Consider the following 21,135-nt stretch of genomic DNA (forward strand, 5'->3'; position numbering starts at 1 on the left):
CCCTTCTTCAGACCCGATAGGAGTCCTCTGCCGGGTGCCTGCCCACGACTGGGAACACAATGTCTCAAGAGACTGAATCGACATTAGGTCTGCAATGGTTATCCAATGTGTTGAGAAATCAGGACCATTCATATCACAATCAGTTTCAATGATATGCATTGTACCAAATGTATTATGTGGCTTAAGAATCAGAAGTAGGTATTCTATCGAAGATAGGCACAAAAAGCTGGAGTAACTCAACGGGACAGGCAGCATCTCTGGAGAGGAATGGGTGACGTTTAGGGTCGAGACCCTTCTTCAAACTAGAAATGTATGAATGAGCACAAAGATTCAAGTTGGCTATTGGCTTGTCTGGGAATTGTACACATGACAGTGTCTTTGTTTTCTTTCCCCACTATCTTCTGAACTGATGGCAGATCGTGGAGGAAATGTTCCCTCTGTACAATCTCAACTGGTGTGAACTCTCTGCTTCATTCTTTAACTCTGCCAATGCATTACATAATTACTGCACCCTTAATTCCTGTCCTAAGCCTCATGGGATGTAGTTTTACCTTCACTTTCAATTCTCTTCAATAGTCTTTTCTTTCTCCTCAACACTATCATTGCATAATTTTATACATCTTTCACATTGTCAACTTTTAATATAACAAAGACATCTATAAAACACGTTATCTTCCCAGAAAGTATCCTAATGAAATCCCCTCATTGGCCTTCCAATAGTACAGAGCTAAAACTGTAAATTAATATTCCAACTTGCTAATACCTCTGTGAGGCACACAATAAAAACATAGAAAATAGCTGCAGGAGGAGGCCATTCGGCCCATCGAATTACAATCATTGTAATTCAAGTGTGATATGGTCCCTTATGCCAAGAAACTCAATATTCCAAAGAAATGTATCCTATTGCCCGGGTGGCCCAGCGGCGTAGCAGTAGAGTAGCTGCTTTACAGCACTAGAGACCTTGATCCTGACTATGGGTGCTGTCTGTACGGAGTTTGTATGTTCTCCCTGTGAACGCATGGGTTTTCTCCGGGTGCTCCGGTTTCCTTCCATATTTCAAAGATATGCAGGCCTGTAGGTTAACTAAGCTTCTGTATATAAATCCCCCTAGTGTGTCGGCTAGAACTAGTTTACGAGTGATCGTTGGTCGGTGCGGACGTGATGGGATGAAGGGCGTGTTTCCACGTTGCATCTTTAAAAATTAACAAAAAACTATCAGTTTAGAACTGGTTTTAATAGCTTGTGGATTTGTGACCCAAATTCCTCTGTTCTTCCCTATTCCAATGATCAATATATTATCATTATCTTTATTGCTTTCACTGAAAGGTAACCCCTCTGATTTACAGTTTGAGATGCTGTTCCCTGTATTTAGTCAGTATCCATTCACCATTGACTCAGCTAATGTTCGTGGCTTATTTTGATCCTTAGAGTAATTAATATGACTTCCTTTTGGGATCCTTTGCAAATATGAACGTTAATTCATCTAAACCTGTGAGCGAACCAATAATGTGTCCAGAGTGGTTACAGAATGTATAACGTCAGAGACCAGTTCCAATAATGCTAACCCTCATGATCATGACAAGCTCTGACCAATTAGGAATGCCAGGTTATGAATATGACACAAAAAGCTGGAGTAACTCAGCGGGACAAGCAGCATCTCCGGAGAGAAGGAATGGGTGACGTTTCGGGCCGAGACCCTTCTTCAGACATGAATATGAGTTATAAATTATGAATATGGTATATCCACTGACCACTTTTTGATGAGGCATATTTCCAGTTCAGTGGCCTTTGAACCAAATGAATTGGCAGCTGACGAATTAGCACAGAAGAAGTTTCCAAATGGATTCGCTCGTGTTCAAATCCCATGAAAATTGCCCACTGATGAGAAAGGACAAAAATTAGGACTGGCTTTCATTTTGTTGTCAATGTCTTGACAAGTAAAGTGTTCCAATACACTGCAGCCTTTGGGAATCAATTAGAAAATATTTAATGCTGTTGCCAGAATGTCCACCCAGACTAACCAAACATTAACCAGCATGAGTATATGTTGAAATTGTAACAGTAAAAACATATAGCGCAGGATACATGTACCACGGCACATCCCCGATATTAGCTGCAGGAACAAATACTTGCTGGGATGCCAGTTAAATTTCTCATGTTTATTTCAGAAGAAACAAAACAGATTGTTTATTCACAAGAATAACTCCCATCCAACTTCAATTATCGTGGATGGCATCTTTATTAATGTTCAGTTGCATTGAACGGATCATTAGTTGAGATCATTAGTGCTGGCGAATGGAACAGATTTTTATTTCAGGCATTTTAATTCCAGTCCTACCATAAAAGCATTGACAGTGTAATGCAAAGTCACCTTTCACATCCCCCCCTGCAAGGTCCCACGTCAGATGTTGCATGGACCAGATGATGAGGAAGGCACTGTTTACACTGATACATCAAGCAGTCTCAGGCTTGAAAAGCACATTAGACACAAGCAAAGTTATCTCTATTCGTCCTATGAAGCACTCAAAGCCCTGGTGCACCATAATCACTAGCAGAGTAAAGTCCCCTAAAGCACGGTCACCCTGAAATTGGTTGTATACATACAGTCTGAGACGAAGTTCCCAGATGCCAACCTAACCTCAATGTAGGCTTATTTTTACATTCAAGGAACTGCAGATGCTGGCTAACAAAAAATAGGCCCATGGAGTTAGGGTACCTCAGCAGGTCAGGCAGCATCTCTGGAGAACATGGTTAGATGACCCGACCAGATTGATTGTAGTAGGGGGGAGAAAGCTGGACAGGGCGGGGAGACAAACTCTGGCAAGTGAGAGGTAAATGCAGGTGAGAGGGGGGGGATTAATTGGCAGATGGGTGGACAAAGGCCAGAGATGTGAAGAAGCAAATGCATGTGAGATACAGAGAGAAGAGGCTCGCGACATGAAGCCAGAGGAAGCGATATAGGTGGAACGGGATGGAGGAGAAGCGAAAAAGGGGGGGCGGGATAGTAGAATAAATTAGTGTGCATCCAGGTGGGGCACAGAGAAGTGGGGGGGGGGGGGGGGGGGGGGAGAAAAAGGGGGGGGGGGGGGAGGTTGTTGGTTAGTTACCTAAATTTAGAGAATCAACATTTGTACCATTTGGTTGTAAGCTACTCAAGTGATATATGAGGAGCTGTTCCTCCAGTTTGCGTGTGGCCTCTACCCTGGCAATGGAGGAGGCCTGGGATAGTGAGGTCAGTATTGGAATGGGAAGGGGAGTTAAAATGGTCAGCAACCGGGAGATCCCGTAGGTCCTGGCAGGCCAAGTGTTCGGCAAAGCAGACGCTGAGTTTGCAGCGAATGCTATGGTCAAGATCAGAGGAGGTGCACGTGAACCTCTGTCTTACCTGGGAGGACTGCTGGGGTCCATGGATGGATATGGGGGCAGGAGGTAGAGGGACAGGTTTATATCTACAGTTGCAGGGGCAAGCACCTGGGGAGGATGCGGTTTGAGTGGGAAGGGAGGAGTGAATTGAGCAGTTATAGAGGGAGCGGTCTCCGAAAAAAGCGGAAATGGGGTCGGCACTGTAAGATGTGACTGGTGTTGGTGCAGATGTTGGAGAATGGTGTGCTGGGTCTGGAGGCTGGAAGGGTGAAAGGCAAGGGCTAGGGGAACTCTATCCTTGTTCTGTCTGGGGATAGGGGGAGCGAGAGCAGAATTATGGGACACAAAGGAGACGGAGTGGGGGATCCTTCTATGACAGCGGCGGGGGGGGGGGGGGGGGGGGGGGGGAGGGGAACACGTTTGGGGGGAAAAGAGGACATTTTGCGTATCCTGGAGTGGAAGACCTCATCTTGGGAGCAGTTGCAATGGAGAGAGAAATTGAGAGAATCAAAAGACAGGGTGGGAGGAGCAATCATCGGTGTCACAGGGAAAGAGTTGGGGGATGGTGCCAGTGTATGTTTGGAACAAAGACTGTTTGACTTAACCAACAAAAAGGCAGACAAAGCTGGGACCCCTACAAGTGCCCAAGGATACACCTTTAACTTGAAGAAAGTGAGAGGAGTCAAAAAACAAGTTGCCCAAGAGTCAAGAATGTTTTATTGTCATATGATATCAAAAACAAAAACTCAGAAAAAACCCCAAACAATAACAGTGCAATAATAATAATAATAATAATAATAATAATAATAATAATAATAATAATAATAATAATAATAATAATAATAATAATAATAATAATAATAATAATAATAATAATAATAATAATAGTCTATTGTAGTTCATAGCTTATGAGAATGTAGTGTTTAATAGCCTGATGGCTGTAGGGAAGAAGCCATTCCTGAATCTGGATGTGTTTCAGTTCTCAGGCTCCTGTATCTTCTTCCCGATGGCAGTGGTGAGATGAGTGTGTGGCCAGGATGGTGTGGGTCTTTGATGATGTTGGCTGCCTTTTTGAGGCAGCGACTACGATAGATCCCTTCGATGGTGGGGAAGTCAGAGCCGGTGATGGACTGGGCAGTGAAGGTGATTGACTGGGCAGCAAAGACAAGGAGGCCAAATGGAGGAGACTATTAGTAGAGGGGAATGATAGGCTTTATGTTCAAGAAAGAATCTGAGACCTTCCTGCTGGGGACTGGAGATGTAAAGGGATTGGGTATGCATGATAAAGATGAGGAAATGGGGGCTTAGAAATTGAAAGATATTGAAGATATTGAAGAGTGTTTGAGGTGTCTCGGATATAGGTTGGAAGGGAGTGGACAGAGGGGACAAGATGGAATCAAGGTATTTTGAGATGGGTTCTGAGGGGCACAAGCAGGCATAAACAATGGGTCTGCCCGGGGTGTGGATTTTAGGAAAGAGTTGGAAATGGGCAGTGTGGGGCTGGGAACGATAAGACTGGAGGCTGTGGAGGAGAGATTGCCAGAAGCGATGAGATCAGTAATGGTGTGGGGAATGGTGGCCTGGTGTTCGTCTGTGGGATCGTGCTGAAGGTTGATTGTTGTCAGTAGCAGTGGAGAGGTTGAATAAGGGATTGCACCAGAGTTTACTACGACACTACATCCCTTCATCATTAACCTTGTTGTATCTTAATTTTGGCAGAGGAATGTTCCTTACCCAAGGACTGTCCATTGTTATTGGAAGCTCCAATGGAGTTTCCTGGATCACTGTGCGAACTACATCCCGTACTTTCCTCCTGTACTTAATACATTCGCATAATGTCGGCCATTTGAAGCTTCCTCCCAGCCGATAGTTCTCCTGGTGACATTGAAACGGCATTTGATAATTGGAAATTTACAATATGAAGCCTCAGCCCCTTATTCCCACCCGTTATTGCAAACATTTCACTCACCGTGTCATCCCATGACATCTCATCTACTCCAGCCTCAAAGAGAGCTTCAATACTGGGGTCCACTTGATCCTGTGGGAAACAAAACCAACAGCAATTTGTACAAGCAAATGTTTCTCAAATTCACCTCCATTCATCTCAGAATCTACTTCTTCTTCTTTTCACCCTAGAAATGCTAACTCTCCCTGCGATAGCACTCCATTCATAGGGCATCCCTTCCTGGGATACAGTTTTATCTTTGTCCTGTAACCCTACTGTGCAAGTCAATGTTGGAAGGCATCACACCAGATTTAATCCAGACATTGTCCAGACATCATCCAGACACAATCCAGACACGAAGAAGAGTCTCGACCCGAAACATCACCCATTCCTTCTCTCCAGAGATGCTGCCTGTTCCACTGAGTTACTCCAACATTTTGTGTCTATCTTTAATCCAGACACATCCTGGATTCCAACATGCACACACTCCCTGTCAGGAGTCCCGGATAGCAATTTGATGCAGGTATCCCAAATGGATTTTTCCCATTCCCTCCACAGTTTTGAGACTGACCGTGGAGCTTGCACTGTCATTAGTATTGCTCAGGGAATTACAAAAGACAAATGGTCAGAGGAAAAAGCATTGGTCCTAGTGTGGATACTCTCTGCTTAATAGCTATGCATACTGATCAGCAGTAATATAGCACAGGTAAAGGCTCAGAGCTCAAATCAGAAGTGGAAAAGCTGTCAGGCCCCTCACCATAATCCTTTTGATTAAAGACCATATCAGATGGAGGGGGATTTCACCTTGACCCTGTTTAATTTGCAAACTGATGTATAATTACACAAATTTGTGGCGCAGTGGTAGAGTTGCGGCCTTACAGTGCCGAAGGCCTGGGTTTGATCCTGACTATGGGTGCTGTCGGTATGAAGTTTGTGCGTTCTACCTGTAACTGCGTGGGTTTTCTCCGGGTGCTCCGGATTCCTCCCACATTCCAAAGTTGTGCAGGTTTGTGGGTTAATTGACTTTGGGAAATTTGTAGATTGTCCGTAGTGTGTAGGATAGTGCTAGTATATGGGATGATAGCTGGTCGGCACAGACTCAGTGGACTGAATAGCACTGTATCTCTGAAGTCTAAAGTCTAAAATCTGACAAGATTTGCTATTCAATTGTTTTTTTGCTGAGGGCAAGATTAGATGTTACAGCGGTTTTCCTTGTACAGTATGTGCTTGAATTCTCTATGGTATTTATAGTCCTGGATCCTTCAGGTCACTTGGACAAGTGGGAGAGACTGCAGAATCCAATCTTGACAAAAGGCATTGCCTTCAGGTTAAAGAGAGAGGAAAATACAAATTATATAACAAACATCATTAACATTTGATTATTTGTATCAACCTGGCATTAACACACATGATTATATTAATAATAATAATAATAATGGATGGGATTTATATAGCGCCTTTCTAATACTCAAGGCACTTTACATCGCATTATTCATTCACTCCTCAGCCACACTCGGTGGTGGTAAGCTACTTCTGTAGCCACAGCTGCCCTGGGACAGACTGACGGAAGCGTGGCTGCCAATCTGCGCCTACGGCCCCTCCGACCACCACCAATCACTCACACACATACGCACACATTCACACAGAAGGGTGCAACATTTATTTATTTGGCCTGTTCAAGATAAATGTCATATAATGCATTTACTTTAAGTTGATCTGTAGTATTCTGTCACATTTACCTTGACGAGACCAGAGAGCAGCAGTTTATTCATATAGAGAACTGGAGGATGGCAGAAGTAGAAGATCAGTGGCAGTCGCAATCGGTCTGGGCACAGATAGAAGCTAGATTCATCTGCAAGGTTCAACAAAGTCAAATAATAAACATTAATTCATTGCACTTCCCACAGTTACGATGGACAAATAAACATTTCAAAACTTTTTTTAAATCAATAAGTTTGCTGTCCCAAGAAAATAAATAGAGGGGGCCAGATCAGATGGCAGGCACAGAGGAGAGATATCAGAGTAAACATTGATAATCCTTATCCAGAACACATGGGACATTGTCCACATTAGTGAGAACCAAACAAATGTGCATCAAAGGTGGACACAAAATGCTGGGGAAACTCAGCGGGACAGCTAGCATCTATGGAGAGAAAGGAATGGCCAATGTTTCGGGTCGACTCCCTTCGTCAGGGGAGGGGGCGGGACAAAGATAGAATGTAGGCGGAGACAGTAAGACGAGTGGGAGAACGGGGAAGGGGATGGAGAGAGAAAGCAAGGGCTATCTGAAGTTAGAGAAGTCAATGTTCATACCGCTGGGGTGTAAACTACCCAAGCGAAATATGAGGTGCTGCTCCTCCAATTTGCGCTGGGCCTCACTCTGACAATGGAGGAGGCCCAGGACAGAAAGGTCAGAGTGGGAATGGGAGGGGGAGTTGAAGTGCTGGGCCACGGGGAGATCAGCTTGGTTAAGACGGACTGAGCGGAGGTGTTCAGCGAAAGGATCGCCAATCCTGCCCTTGGGCTCACCGATGTAGAGAAATTTGCATCAATGTCCCATAACTCGGCACCATGACTCTCATCGTTAAGCCATCTAATAGTTCTTATTCTTTAGCCCTTCTCAATAGACCGATTGTTTTTGCTTACCCCTCAAGATAGACCTAGTGCCTTTGGCCTTGGCATTGGTTATTCATCTTCATCAAGCCTCCATGCTAAATGCTTCCTCACTGATGGTTTGTTCCATTTTTGTCTTTCCCATTCATACTTCAGTCCTTTGAAAGGAAACCCCTCACATTCTATGGTGTGTGGTGTGACAGTGGGCTGTAACCACGAAACTGACATCTGGTACTTAGGCTCACTTTTCCTCACATCACTGCACCTCCCATGATTTTCCACAACTCTATGGCTTATGCAGTAAAGTTCCAAACAGAATTTCAAACAGTAGTGAACAGAAACAATTAAACACCTTAGATTGAAACTGAGCGCAGGATTAAATAATTGCCCTTGATTGATAGAAAAATAAGCAGAGACCAGTCTCTTTCGCTCAACAGGATCATCCACAAGGTTTTCTTTGGGCTGCAGTTAGCAACTATTAACCTATGTGGTGTGGCGGCGCCTATCGGCAGCGGCTCGTCTACAGTCCGTCTGTCTTTTTAAAAAATTTATTGTCTTGTTAAATGTATGTCTTGAGTCTAGTTTTTATTATTTTTCTTTAGCTGTGAATATGTGGGGGGTGGGGGCGAGGGGGGGAAAACCGTTAGTCTCTTCCCCGTTCGGGGACCCGACTATTTCCCATTGGGCCTAACGTCGTGAAGCCGGCGGCAGCCTCCGGCCGGGACCAACCTGACAGCTCCAGTCGCGGAGCCTGCGGACCAGACATCGCGGAGCTGGCCTTCTTCGGAGCGTGGAGAACTGTGGTGGCGCGCAGCTGCGACCCGACTTCGGAGCTCCGGAGGCTCCGGCCACGGGCCGAGTGGTCGGTAACATCTGGAGCTCGCAGGTCCTTGGTGGGAGACCGCTTTTCGGAGCTCCTGCAACGGCAACGTCTCCCGCTGGAATCGCGGGGTTTAAAGGACGGAGCGGGACCTAACATCACCCGGCGCGGCTTAAACGGCCAGAGGACTTACCATCGCCTGCCGGGGGCTTTAACATCGGGAGCCCCAGTTCGCCTCAACGCTGCCGTTGGACTGCTGGACCGCGGGAGAAGAACAAAGGGAAGAGATAAGACTTTGCCTTCCATCACAGTGAGGTGGTGTTGGAGATTCACTGTGATGGATGTTTATGTAAACTGTGTTAAGTGTGGGTCTTGGCTTTTTTTGTAATGTAAGATTGTAGAAAAGGCAATTTCGTTCAAACCAAGCTGTTTGAATGACAATAAAAGGCATTCTATTCTATTCTATTCACACCCAAAACATGCGAGAAGATAGTTTAATGTCCCATCCAAAGGGAACTGAAGGTTGATGCATCTCATGGTGTGAGTCTAAGTTAAGCATGTTGGCTTGATCTGAGGAAATGACCTTCTAACTCAGTACCACCCACTGAACTGATCAACATTAGATGTTTGACACTAACATCACCTCCAAACTCATCATCAGCTTTGTGTTCTATGAAATTCGGCACGTGACTGAAAATTCATAAGAATTTTTTACAAATGTACTGTAGAAAGTATCCTGACTGATGGCATCTGGTATGGCGATTCCAATGCTCAGGATCGCAAGAGTTGTAAACGCTGCCCTGTCCATCACAGGCACTGCCCTCCCCACTGTCAAAAGCATCCATGAAGCATTGCCTCATGGCAGAGTCATCTATCATCTAGAATCTATGATTGAATCTGAATCTGAATCTGAATCATCTATGATCTACCATCTAGAATAGTGAAAGGCTTGGATAGAATGGATGTGGAGAGGATGTTTCCACTAGTGGGAGTCTAGGACCAGACGTCATAGCCTCAGAATTAAAAGACGTTCTTTTAGGAAGGAGATGAGGAGGAATTTCTTTATTTAGAAGGTGGTGAATCTGTGGAATTCTTTGTTACGGATGGCTGCAGAGGCCAAGTCAATGGATATATTTAAGGCAGAGATAGATAGATTCTTGATTCGTACAGGTGTCAGAGGTTAAGGGGAGAAGGCAGGAGAATGAGGTTAGGAGGGAGAGACAGATCAGTCATGATTGAATGGCAGAGTACACTTGATGGGTCGAATGGCCTGATTCTACTCCTATTTCTTATGACATGAATCCACACAATCTGGGCCATGCCCCTTTCTCAGTGCTACCACTGGGCAGGAAGTATAGAAGCATGAAGCCCCCCCCCCCCCCCCCCCCCCCCCCCCCCACTACTCGATCTAGGAACAGTTAAGGGCCTGTCCCATTTGCGCGTCATTTACGCGACATCATTTACTCGTCACAACGCACAACGCGAGCATGGCGTGCATGACGTGCACATAGCGCATGGTGAGGCGTTGTGGCATATGCAATGATGCACGGTAGTGCGCGGCACCCCAGGATTTTGGGAAGCTCAAAATCCTCGCGCGCCACCTGCGAAACGCACAAATAACGCCCAAGTGACAGGCCCTTTACTTTCCTACATCCCACAACAATGGAACACTAGGGATGTGTTTTTTTCTAATCGTTTTTAACACAAATGTTTCTTTTTCTTCATACTGTCTTGCAGAAAATTATGTGCAATTTATTATAATTTATGTTTTTGTGTGTTTATCTGAGTCTATAAGTCTGTAATTATGCTGCAAGCAAGATTTCCATTGTGCTTGTACCTCATGGTGTTTGTGCATATGGCGGTAAACGGCACTTGTGACTTGACTTGAACCAAGACTGAACCAAAGATGCAGCCAAACTAGTTACAATACAATACAATACAATACAATTTATTGTCATTTGAGCCTCAGTGAGGCTCAAACGAAATTCTGTTTCCACTGTGGACCCACTGTGATGGAAGGCAAAGTCTTTTCTCTCCCCTGTTCTCCATGTCTCTCCCGATGTCCAAGCCCCAGGCGGGCGATGATAAGTCCCACGGCCATTTTAGGCCGTGCCGGGCGATTTACGGCCCCGCTCCCGGTCTAAATGTCACAAAGTTGGAGCCCCCGGCGGGCGCTGGAATGTCCCACGGCCATGAAGCCATGCTGGGCGATGTACGACCCCGCTCCAGGTCGTTCCAACCCCGCGACACGGGCTGAAGAAGTCGCGTTGCGGGAGCTCCGGGAAGCGGTCTCTCTCTCCCCCCGGACCCGCGAGCTCCCGATGTCCCGACAGTCCACCGGACCTGCGGCTGCGGTGCTGGAGCCTCCGAGCCCCAGGAGTCGAGTCGCAGCAGCGAGTCACCACCGCTCCCCATGCTCCGAGGCCGGCCAGCCCCACGATGGTGAGTAGTCCGCAGCTCCGCAGTCTCCCGAGCCCCCGGGTCGTTCAGGTTGGAGGCCGCTCCACGGTGCTAGGCCCCAACGACAACGGAGACCCGACAGGGAAAAGGTCGGGTCTCCCGGACAGGGAAGAGATTTTAAACGGTTTCCCCCGCCCCCCACATATCTATCTATCTATCTATCTTATCTTATCTTATTAATATATAAAACTCTCGTGCCGTCCGTCCGGCTGCCGTCCGGCTGCCGTCCGTCCGCTTGTCTGCCTTTTGATTCGTTCCCATCGTGTGATGTCACAATGCCCATTGCTCGCAGTAGTCCAATCGGGATGGATTCATTTACATATGCCTTTGCACCAGCCCCAGCCCCAGCCCCTGGTGACCGTGTCATCATGTGATGTCACAATGCCCAATGCCCAAAGACATTTTTGCCATAGAGGGAGTACAGAGAAGGTTCACCAGACTGATTCCTGGGATGTCAGAACTTTCATATGAAGAAAGACTGGATAGACTCGGCTTGTACTCGCTAGAATTTAGATGATTGAGGGGTGATCTTATAGAATCTTATGTTTCTATGTTTCCCTCTCCTCACCCCTCTCCCTCTCCCACCCATCCCTCTCTCCCCCACCCCGTTCACTCTCTACCCCACCCCCTTCCATCTCCCCCCGCCCCCATCCCCTATCCCTCTGTCCCTCTTCCACCACTCCCCCTACCCCTCCCACCCCACGCTTCCACTTCTCTCCCCCTTCTCCCTCCACTCTCCCTCCCCACTCTTTCTACCCTCTCACCCCACACCTCTCCCCCTCCCTCCCTCCTCCCCTCCCTCCCCATCCCTCCCCTTCCACACATCTCTCTCCCCATCCCCATCTCTCACCCCCTACCCCGCTCTCCTTTCCCTCCCAAATCTGCACCTTTCCTCCTCCTCCTCTCCCCTCCCTCCCCTCTTCTCACCCCGCCTCCCCCCACCTGTGTGTTTGGGGGGTGGTTAATGTGAGTGTGATGCCGCAGCCCCCCCTCCCCCGCAAACGCCGTTGGGGAAACAAACCCAACGGGTCTGCACTTGGTCTAGTACACATTTAAAACCAGTATTAAAAAACACCAACACTACATTTAACTAGACACAAAATTAAAAAAAGACAGACAGGCTGTAGGGGCCGCTGCAACGGGTGAGTCGCGCCGCCAACTATGCAGACCCACGTTTGAGAGGCTAATTACACTCTAAACCTCATGGTATCGTGGGCCAGACTGGGCTATCTCTGAAGAAGTCTGAAGAAGAGTCTTGACCCAAAAATCACCCATTCCTCTCTCCAGAGATGCTGCCTGTGCCAGCATTTACCCCAGCATTTTATTTGTATCTTTAGTTGCTCTATGATGATTCTTGCAAACAGAGGATCCATGATTTCTCGTGATCAGATAAGCTGGCTTCTGCATGTTGATTTTACCATTAATGATTTTACCATTGCCTGTCACAGTACAGTCCCATCAGCAAAACACGTCTTCATGTTCATGGCTGTGTTAGAATCACTCTTTCCATTACAACAAGGCTCAACATCAGGAACGGCCAGTTGATACATATGAACAGAGTATCACAGGCTTCCATGAAACAAGAGCACCCTCAAGAAAGATGGGCATTAAGAGAGAAAAATCAGTGGATTTGGACTTGGCTTGCCAACCATGGACTCCTCCCACTTGTACTTACCTGGTGTGGGAGCTGAGCTCCCTCTGCACTGGGAGTCTCGGTGGCAAGGCTGGGTGGCGATGAGCCTTGGTGGGCAAGCCAGTGAAGTCCTACCCCCACATTAAAAGCCCAACAGCCTTTAACAAAGGCAAAAGGAAAGGGAGCGGGGTGGGAAACCTGCAAAGCCATTTCACAGTTTTTTAAATATCTCCAATACTCACAGACATTTAAAAACTATAAAAGGAGTGTAATTGCTAAGAATTTTTTTTTTAAAGTAAAGTTCATTCAAAAACATAAACAAATTACAAACCTATAAAAATATTGAAGTTCATAATCTACTGTTCTCCAGACTAAGAAGTCCCATTAAGATGCTCTTACCCAAGGTCTAACTGCTGAGGAATTCCAGACAGGGTGTTATCTCCATGTGGAGTGTAGGAATAGGATGGAATAAGAAATGAGCAGCACTTGTTCCTCTGTCAGTCCTGAATGTGGGAACAGTTAGATGCTGGCAGCTCCCAGCATTTACTGAATAAAAACTGGCACCTTTCCTGCTGCCAGTAGAAAGGACGGACTTCTGAGAGATTAGGGACTGTGCCACTTTACAATTGCGTGGCGTGCCAGGATTTAAGTAAACAGACCTACAAACACCAACCGCAAGTCACTGTGAAATGTGACAGTCTAAACTCAAAGAAGTAGCAATGCCTAGAAACCGGAACCATTGGTTCAAATATAATTTACACACAAAAGTGGCTTTGCATGTCAGATCTAATCATATCCCTGTACCTTAACACCCTTCAGGTGATTAGACTGATCTAACATGTCTATTTGTTTTTTTTTGGCTCGTTCACTGATATCATCTCATGCTACAGCAGCAATTATATATTATCAAACACAATTGGTGCATTAAGGTGCAACCCATGAACTGTCCATTAGGTACCAAAGTACAAGGAACAGGTCCTGCAGCAAAGGGACATATAAAACATAGAAACATAGAAAATAGGTGCAGGAGTAGGCCATTCGGCCCTTCGAGCCTGCACCACCATTCAGTATGATCATGGCTGATCATCCAACTCAGTATCCTGTACCTGCCTTCTCTCCATACCCCCTGATCCCTTTAGCCACAAGGGCCACATCTAACTCACTCTTAAATATAGCTAACGAACTGGCCTCAACTACCTTCTGTGGCAGAGAATTCCACAGATTCACCACTCTCTGTGAAAAATGAATCAAAAGGTTCTCCAGATGACCTTGTGCTCCATTCAAGTTCCTGCTAGACGCATCTCCCATTGCTTGGTGAACTTGCGGAAACGTTGTTGTGAGTTCCTTCAAAGAATGTGACATTGAATGTACTAATTGCTGCAACATGTGCCGACCCATCAGCCTGCAACTTGCAGTGATGTGGAGTCAAACCATGTACGTTAGACGATACGACAAAACTTTATTTATCCCAGGCGGGAAATTTATCTGCCAACAGTCATAAAACACAAGATACATGAACCATTAAATTAAAGTGACAAGTGGAAAGGATTGGGGATGTGCAAAGATTAGGGGAGGGGCGGGGAGTCAGTCTACCCCACGACAGAAGGGGTGTACATAATACATTTATGTACGATATTTAAACGGTCGTGGTTACGGAACATAATGATGTAATGTGTACACATAGAGTGTGTTGCATTACCTTGAATTATGACTAAAATTAACATGCAGTTGTTGTTCAGAGTCTCTGGATGTCCTGTTGTTATCACTATAGTTGGTCTTACTAGCACTGCCAGTACAGTCCAATGTCCACTCCAGAATACATCACACACAAATCATGTTTTAGCAATAAATCAAGGCAACCAGCATGTGTCACTTTTCATATCTTTCTCCCAATGTTGTGAATGTTTGGGATGTCCAAGTGGGAATGCAGTGCACACACAATAGTCAGCACACGTTTTGTGCATGAAGAGGGAGTAAATTACAATTACTTGGCAATAGTGAAGCATGAAAAGCTAATGCAAGTTTACGTCTGCAAATTATTTACATTCCCACTGCTTTTAGATTGTGCAATTGGAGCTGAGCTTTTGACAGTTCTTTGATGTTCTTGTAGATGTTCTTTCATAACCAGCTGATAGCAGTTCAAAGCGTGCACAATCAAATAAAATCAAATAGAACAAGTTGTCCTACAACTTTAGGATGTGCACGCCATACGCAATAAGAAGAAGATGGACAATTAGCTCTAACGTTACCTTCAACTGGAAAGATCATTGTATTGAAAAACAGCATGGGCCTACAAGGCAGTACAAAAGCAGGTTGGAGAACTGGGAAGGGGAGGGATGGAGAGAGGGGGAAACCAAGGGTTACTTAGCCCTTGCTTTCCCCCTCTCTCCATCCCTCCTCCTTCCCAGTTCTCCGACCAGTCTGACTGTGTCTGAATACGTTTTATCTCTGTTGCTTTGTTCTCCCAGCTAACAATGATCTATTCTTAATTTTACTTGAACTTCATCCCCTTTGTCCTGGTTTCACACCTTAAATTTCCTTATCTATGTAGTTCCCTTTCCCCTGACATCAGTCTGAAGAAGGATTTTGACCCAAAACATCACCCATTTCTTCTCACCAGAGATGCTGCCAGTGCCGATGAGTTGCATTTTATGTCTATCTTCGGATTAAACAAGCATCTGCAGTTCCTTACTACACATAAATGCAGGTTAACTCAGTGACTGGATAAACCTGGACACACCATGTGTGCATCACTAGGGGCAGCAGAGCAGTTGCTACGGATCTTCCATCAGATCATTGTTACTGTGTACATCCTCACATCCCATCAGTACCTCACTAAATACAGAAAAAATGGAATGGTCAACGCTTACAAAGGAAGACATCCTAGCCTATTATGCCCATACAGATAAATCCTTAAGCAATATTCATCTACCTAAAGATGCAACAATATGTAGTGATGTTAATTGTAAAGATATGAAGCTTAGGAGAGATATCTGCTCCATGTATAATGATATAGTAAGTGCCTTATATGTAGGCAGTAAGCCCTACTGCAAGCATAAAAATAAGACACATAACATCAGGCCTGGCTGGAATAAGTATGTAGCTAAGTATCATACTGAAGCCCGTGAAGCCACCAAATCATGGGCTATGGCAGGTAGACCCAGACAGGGGCCTGTGTTTGAGCACAAGAAGTTCACTAATGCAAGGTATAAGTATGCTGTTCGCTTCATCTGTAAAAATGAGCAAGCTATGAGGGCTGATTCCATGGCTAAGAAGCTGCTAAGTAACAATGCTACAGATTTTTGGAAGGGAGTGAGAGCTCTTAGCAGTTGCAAAACATCTCTACCATGCACTGTAGATGGAATCTCCGGAACAGCTAATATCGCGGAGTTATGGCGACAACATTATAATACTTTATTCAACTGTGTCCAAGGTGATTTGTATAGGGTGGACAATATTGAGAGTAATGACTCGATGGTGATTATGTCACATGAGGTGCATCATGCCATGAACAAGCTGTCCAACAACAAAGCAAGTGGTTTGGATCATATCTCTGCTGAATATCTTAAGTATGCGAGTATGAGGATAGCTCCTCTGCTTGCTATTTGTTTTACTGGCTTTATGATTCATGGCTTGTTACCAGACTCAATGTTGTCTGTCCTGTTAGTGCCGGTCATTAAGGACAAAGCTGGTAAAGTAGGCAGCCTAAATAATTACAGGACCATAGCTTTAGCCAGCATATTGTCAAACGTTTTAGAAAGAGTTCTGCTGGATAGAATAAATGTGTTTGTTAACTCCACAGATAACCAGTTTGGCTTTAAAGCTAAACATGGCACTGACATGCATATATGGCCTAAAGGAGATTGTAAACAAATATAGAGGCAAAAACTCTTCAATCCTTATGTGCATTATTGATGCTTCCAAAGCCTTTGACCGTGTTAATCACAGAAAGCTGTTTGGTAAAATGAGTCAAAGAGGGGTGCCTGAATACATTGTGAGAATTCTGGCCTACCGGTATGCCCACCAGACTATGCAAATAAAATGGGGCAATAGGGTCTCAGCCCCATTTGGGGTTAGCAAAGGTGTTAGACAAGGGGGAATTTTGTCCCCAGTCCTTTTTAATATATATATTGATGATCTGTCTAAACAATTGAAAGCCTGTAATACTGGGTGCGTGATTGGTAATATTTTAGTGAACCATATTATGTATCGTTGTCTCGTTGTAGGACATTGATCATTCTTTTAATCTGGATTTTTAACTTATGTATTGTGTTTTAAAAAAAATATATGAATGATGGTTTTTATAAGTGATATACTAAGATTTTATATGTATTTTATGATATTTAATATGCAATGCATTTTTTATGTAATGTTGCCCCTTGTCTGGACCTCGAGTCCGTAATAAAGTGTATTATTATTATTATTATTATAAAGTGAGATAGAATCTGTGGATGTCTGGACATTTTCTTTGTTATCTCACTAGCTCTAGACTGTGCCAAATGACACGTTGTAAATACCAGAGCCGGTGTCGGCTGGTCCATGGCCATCATGCTCACTCATCCCAAATGGTTGAAGAACTTGGTAACAAAATACGGATGAGCTGAATGGGTTGAGGAGGCATCCGCAGGCATTCCCAGGAATCCTATCTGTCCTTGGATCCTCCAGCTGCCAGCGTTAGCAACTTAAGATTCAGCCCACACACGCTACGTCACAGAAATAAGGTGTTCAGTCCGTGCTGCACTTCATGCTTCTCAAAACATACCACCTCCCCATTTTAACCTATCTCACAACCTTTGTTCCATCTTCCCAATGCACAACCTTTGAATCCAGATTACCCTTAGTGCATTAGTGTTTGCTCTTGCCTCGGTCTCCAGATCTGTGTGTTTCCTTGTCTCACAATGCTTTTCTTCACATACTTTTCTCCAGTTCCCCTATTGGATTTAGTTGTGAACATCCACGGACGATGCGGTCTCCCAGGTCTTGCACACCGCTCTCTCCCATCTGGACAGCCAGAAGGGGGGCTACGTGAGGATGCTCTTCATAGACTACAGTTCAGCCTTCAACACGATAGTCCCCACCAGACTGGCCGGGAAGCTAATGGAATTGGGGCTCAACACCTCCCTGTGTGCCTGGGTCCTGGACTTTCTCACCGCCAGGCCCCAGGTAGTCAAGATGGGAGGGAATACATCAAAGTCCCTTACCCTGAGCACAGGATCGCCCCAGGGTTGCGTCCTCAGCCCCCTATTGTACTCCCTGTACACACATGACTGTGTGGCTAGGTTCAGCTCCAACTCAATAATTAAGTTTGCTGATGACACTGTGGTGGTGGGCCTGATCTCAGACAATGACGAGAAGGCCTACCGGGAGGAGGTGGCTGATCTAGCACTGGTGCCAGGATAACAGCCTCCTCTTGAACATCAAAAAAGCGAAGGAGCTGATCATGGACTTTAGGAGGGCACATCATCCGAGGACATACACTCCATTGAGGATAAATGGGGATCCTGTGGATAGGGTGAACTGTTTTAAATATCTGGGAGTCCACATCTCCGAGGATATGACATGGGCATCACACGCCTCAGCACTCGTGAGTAAGGCAAGGCAGCGCCTTTACCACCTCAGGCAATTGAGGAAATTCAGAGTTTCTCCGAGGATCCTCCAGTGCTTCTACGCAGCGGCGGTGGAAAGCATCTTGTCCGGGAACATTACCATCTGGTTTGGGAATTGCTCTGCCAAGGACAAGAAGGCTCTGCAGAGAGTAGTGCGTTCGGCCAAACGCACTATGGGAACTTCACTCGCCCCCCTGCAGGAACTATACATCAGGAGGTGCAACTCCAGAGCCAACAATATCATGAGAGACCCCTTCCACCCCTGCAACGGACTGTTCCAGCTGCTACGGTCAGGCAAACGCCTCCATTGCCAAGCGGTGAGAATGGAGAGGTTGAGAAGGAGTTTCTTCCCAGAGGCCATTCGGACTGTAAACGCCTATCTCACCAGGGACTAACTCTACTGAACGTTTTTCCTTCCATTATTTATTATGTAAAAGAATATGTGTGTTATGATTGTGTTTATAGTTTGTTTGGTTGTTTGGTTGTTTGTCTTTTTGCACAAAAGTCCGCGAGCATTGCCACTTTCATTTCACTGCACATCTCGTATGTGTATGTGACAAATAAACTTGACTTGACTGAAAGCTATGTATTTATTAGTGACTGTCTTATATTCATTATGTTATTCTCTCTAAGATGCTTTCCCACATACAAATTTAAATTCCCAATGCATCCTTGCGTTTATTATCTTTGACGCTGTGTTGAGGCCAGGGTCACATGCTATCTTCGTAGAGGAATTTCTAGCACTCCAGCCTAACGGATAAAAATGGCTTCCAGGTTGGATTTCCACTGTACTTCCTGTGAATCAGCTCCTGATAAAATTACTGCCATCAAGAAAAAAGCAAGGGAACTATTAATACCAAACGTCCCAGCTGTAAATGTTTAGCCAGTCATTATACGAAGCACATTTAAGAGAGGAAAACCTATCTGAACTAGTCAGTCATACCTTTGAGGGAAGTGAACAGGGTTTCATCCAAATCATAGGTATTCTCAAAGTAATCCAAAATGTCCCTGAAACAGGTAGGTGTAAAACATTAATAATCTAAAGTACCGTGTAGCAGGAATGTTAAACTAACAAAAACATTGGTAACTTCTAATAGATTTTATTTTAAATTCAATATTATTCTAATTCATCGGTAGAATATAGCATTAGAACAAGCCCTGTAACATCAGGAAAAGACAACAGCAGAATCCACAGGAGTAATTGTTCGTATACTGTACTAGACACACATTCTAGTCACAATACACTGCTCTCTACACAATAGGCCAGATACATAAGGCAACACAGATATCAGTACACTTACTTCTTTGTGCAGTTGGAAAGATCACAAGGTTTAAGAGAGGTCAAACAAAACTTTCCAGTAAGAACAGACTTCATTTTTAGATGTCCTCTCAGTAGAGCTGCCTTTCAGCACAGTGTAGGATGAGCTTTTATAACGAATGTGATAGAGGAGGTCCTATACTTTATGTGTGAACATCCAGAGTAGTGTGTAAATAATTGGATGGCATCCAGCAATGATTTGGCAATACCACGCCTGCCTCTGATATACTTCCTTACGCTAACTCCCATTAACCCCTGATGGGCTGTCATTAAAGAGAAGGGAAAACAGCAATTGTCTCATGCTCTCTCTCGCACAGATTCTTTCTATTTTACTCTGGAATGATCAATCTCAGGACTGGGGAGAAGCAGAGTGTTGAGCAATGTGGTAAGGGGAATGCACACAAGGTGGAAGGATGGGAATAAATCAATTTCAGAGATAGACACAAAAAGCTGGAGTTACTCAGCGGGACAGAGAAGGAATGGGTGACGTTTCGAGTTGAGACACTATCTTCAGACTGGTTAGAGATAAGGGAAACAAGAGATATAGACGGTGATGTGGAGTGGTAAAGAAGAATGAATGAAAGATATGCAAAAACGTAATGATGATAAAGGAAACAGGCCATTGTTAGCTGTTTGTTGGGTGAAAATGAGAAGTTAGTGTGACTTAGGTGGGGGAGGGATAGAGAGAGAGAGAGAGAGAGAGGGAATGCCGAGGCAACCTGAAGTGAGAGAAATCAATATTCATACCACATCTTGAACAACGGATACAGTAGATGAGGTTGGAGGAGGTGCAAGTGAACCTCTTCCTAACTTGAAATGACTGTTGGGGTCCCTGGACAGAGTTGTGGGAGGAGGTATAGTGACAGGCGTTGCATCTTCTGCGATTGCAGGGGAAGGTACCGGGGGAGGGGTTGTTTGGGTGGGAAGGGATGAATGAACCAGGGAGTTGTGGAGGGAACGGTCTCTGCGGAAGGTGGAAAGGGGTGGAGATGGGAAAATGTGGCTCGTGGTGGGATCCCGTTGGAGGTGGCGGAAATTTCGAAAGATTATGTGTTGTATGCGACGGCTGATGGGGTGGAAGGTAAGGACTAGGGGGACTGTCTCTGTTGCCACTAGGGGGAGGGGGGGCAAGGGCAGAGCTGCGGTTACCGAGGAGACACAAGTGAGGGCCTCAACTATGATGGGAGAGGGGAACCCCCGTTTCCTAAGAATTAGGACATCTCGGATGATCTAGTATGGAACACCTCATTTTGGGCGCAGATGCAGCATAGACAGAGGAATTGGGAGTAGGGGATAGAGTCTTTGCTGGAAGCAGGGTGGGAAGAAGTGTAGTCGTAGAAGTGTAGAAGTGTAGTCGAGATAGTTGTGGGAATCAGT

At 45.2% G+C, this 21,135-nt stretch overlaps 1 protein-coding gene across 3 annotated transcripts in view; it reads right to left on the reverse strand.

Annotated features, from left to right (window-relative positions):
• The window catches only part of LOC116977575 (ergothioneine biosynthesis protein 1-like), a 63,375-nt gene extending 43,472 nt beyond the window's left edge, over positions 1 to 19,903 (reverse strand). For all 3 annotated transcript variants that reach the window (XR_004413250.1, XM_033028125.1, XM_033028124.1), the window contains exons 1-6: positions 19,742 to 19,903; positions 19,384 to 19,448; positions 7,048 to 7,160; positions 5,333 to 5,401; positions 5,098 to 5,238; positions 1,752 to 1,878 (exon numbers count right to left, since the gene is read on the reverse strand). Coding sequence is in view for 2 of the 3 variants with exons in the window: in XM_033028125.1 (XP_032884016.1) it covers positions 1,752 to 1,878; positions 5,098 to 5,238; positions 5,333 to 5,401; positions 7,048 to 7,160; positions 19,384 to 19,448; positions 19,742 to 19,815 (589 nt within the window). In the remaining variant the exon portion in view is untranslated. The remainder of the gene's footprint in view (positions 1 to 1,751; positions 1,879 to 5,097; positions 5,239 to 5,332; positions 5,402 to 7,047; positions 7,161 to 19,383; positions 19,449 to 19,741) is intronic.
• Between the last annotated feature and the right edge of the window lie 1,232 nt (positions 19,904 to 21,135).

This window comes from Amblyraja radiata, chromosome 10 (genome assembly GCF_010909765.2).
Source record: "Amblyraja radiata isolate CabotCenter1 chromosome 10, sAmbRad1.1.pri, whole genome shotgun sequence".
NCBI classification, from domain to species: Eukaryota; Metazoa; Chordata; class Chondrichthyes; order Rajiformes; family Rajidae; genus Amblyraja; species Amblyraja radiata.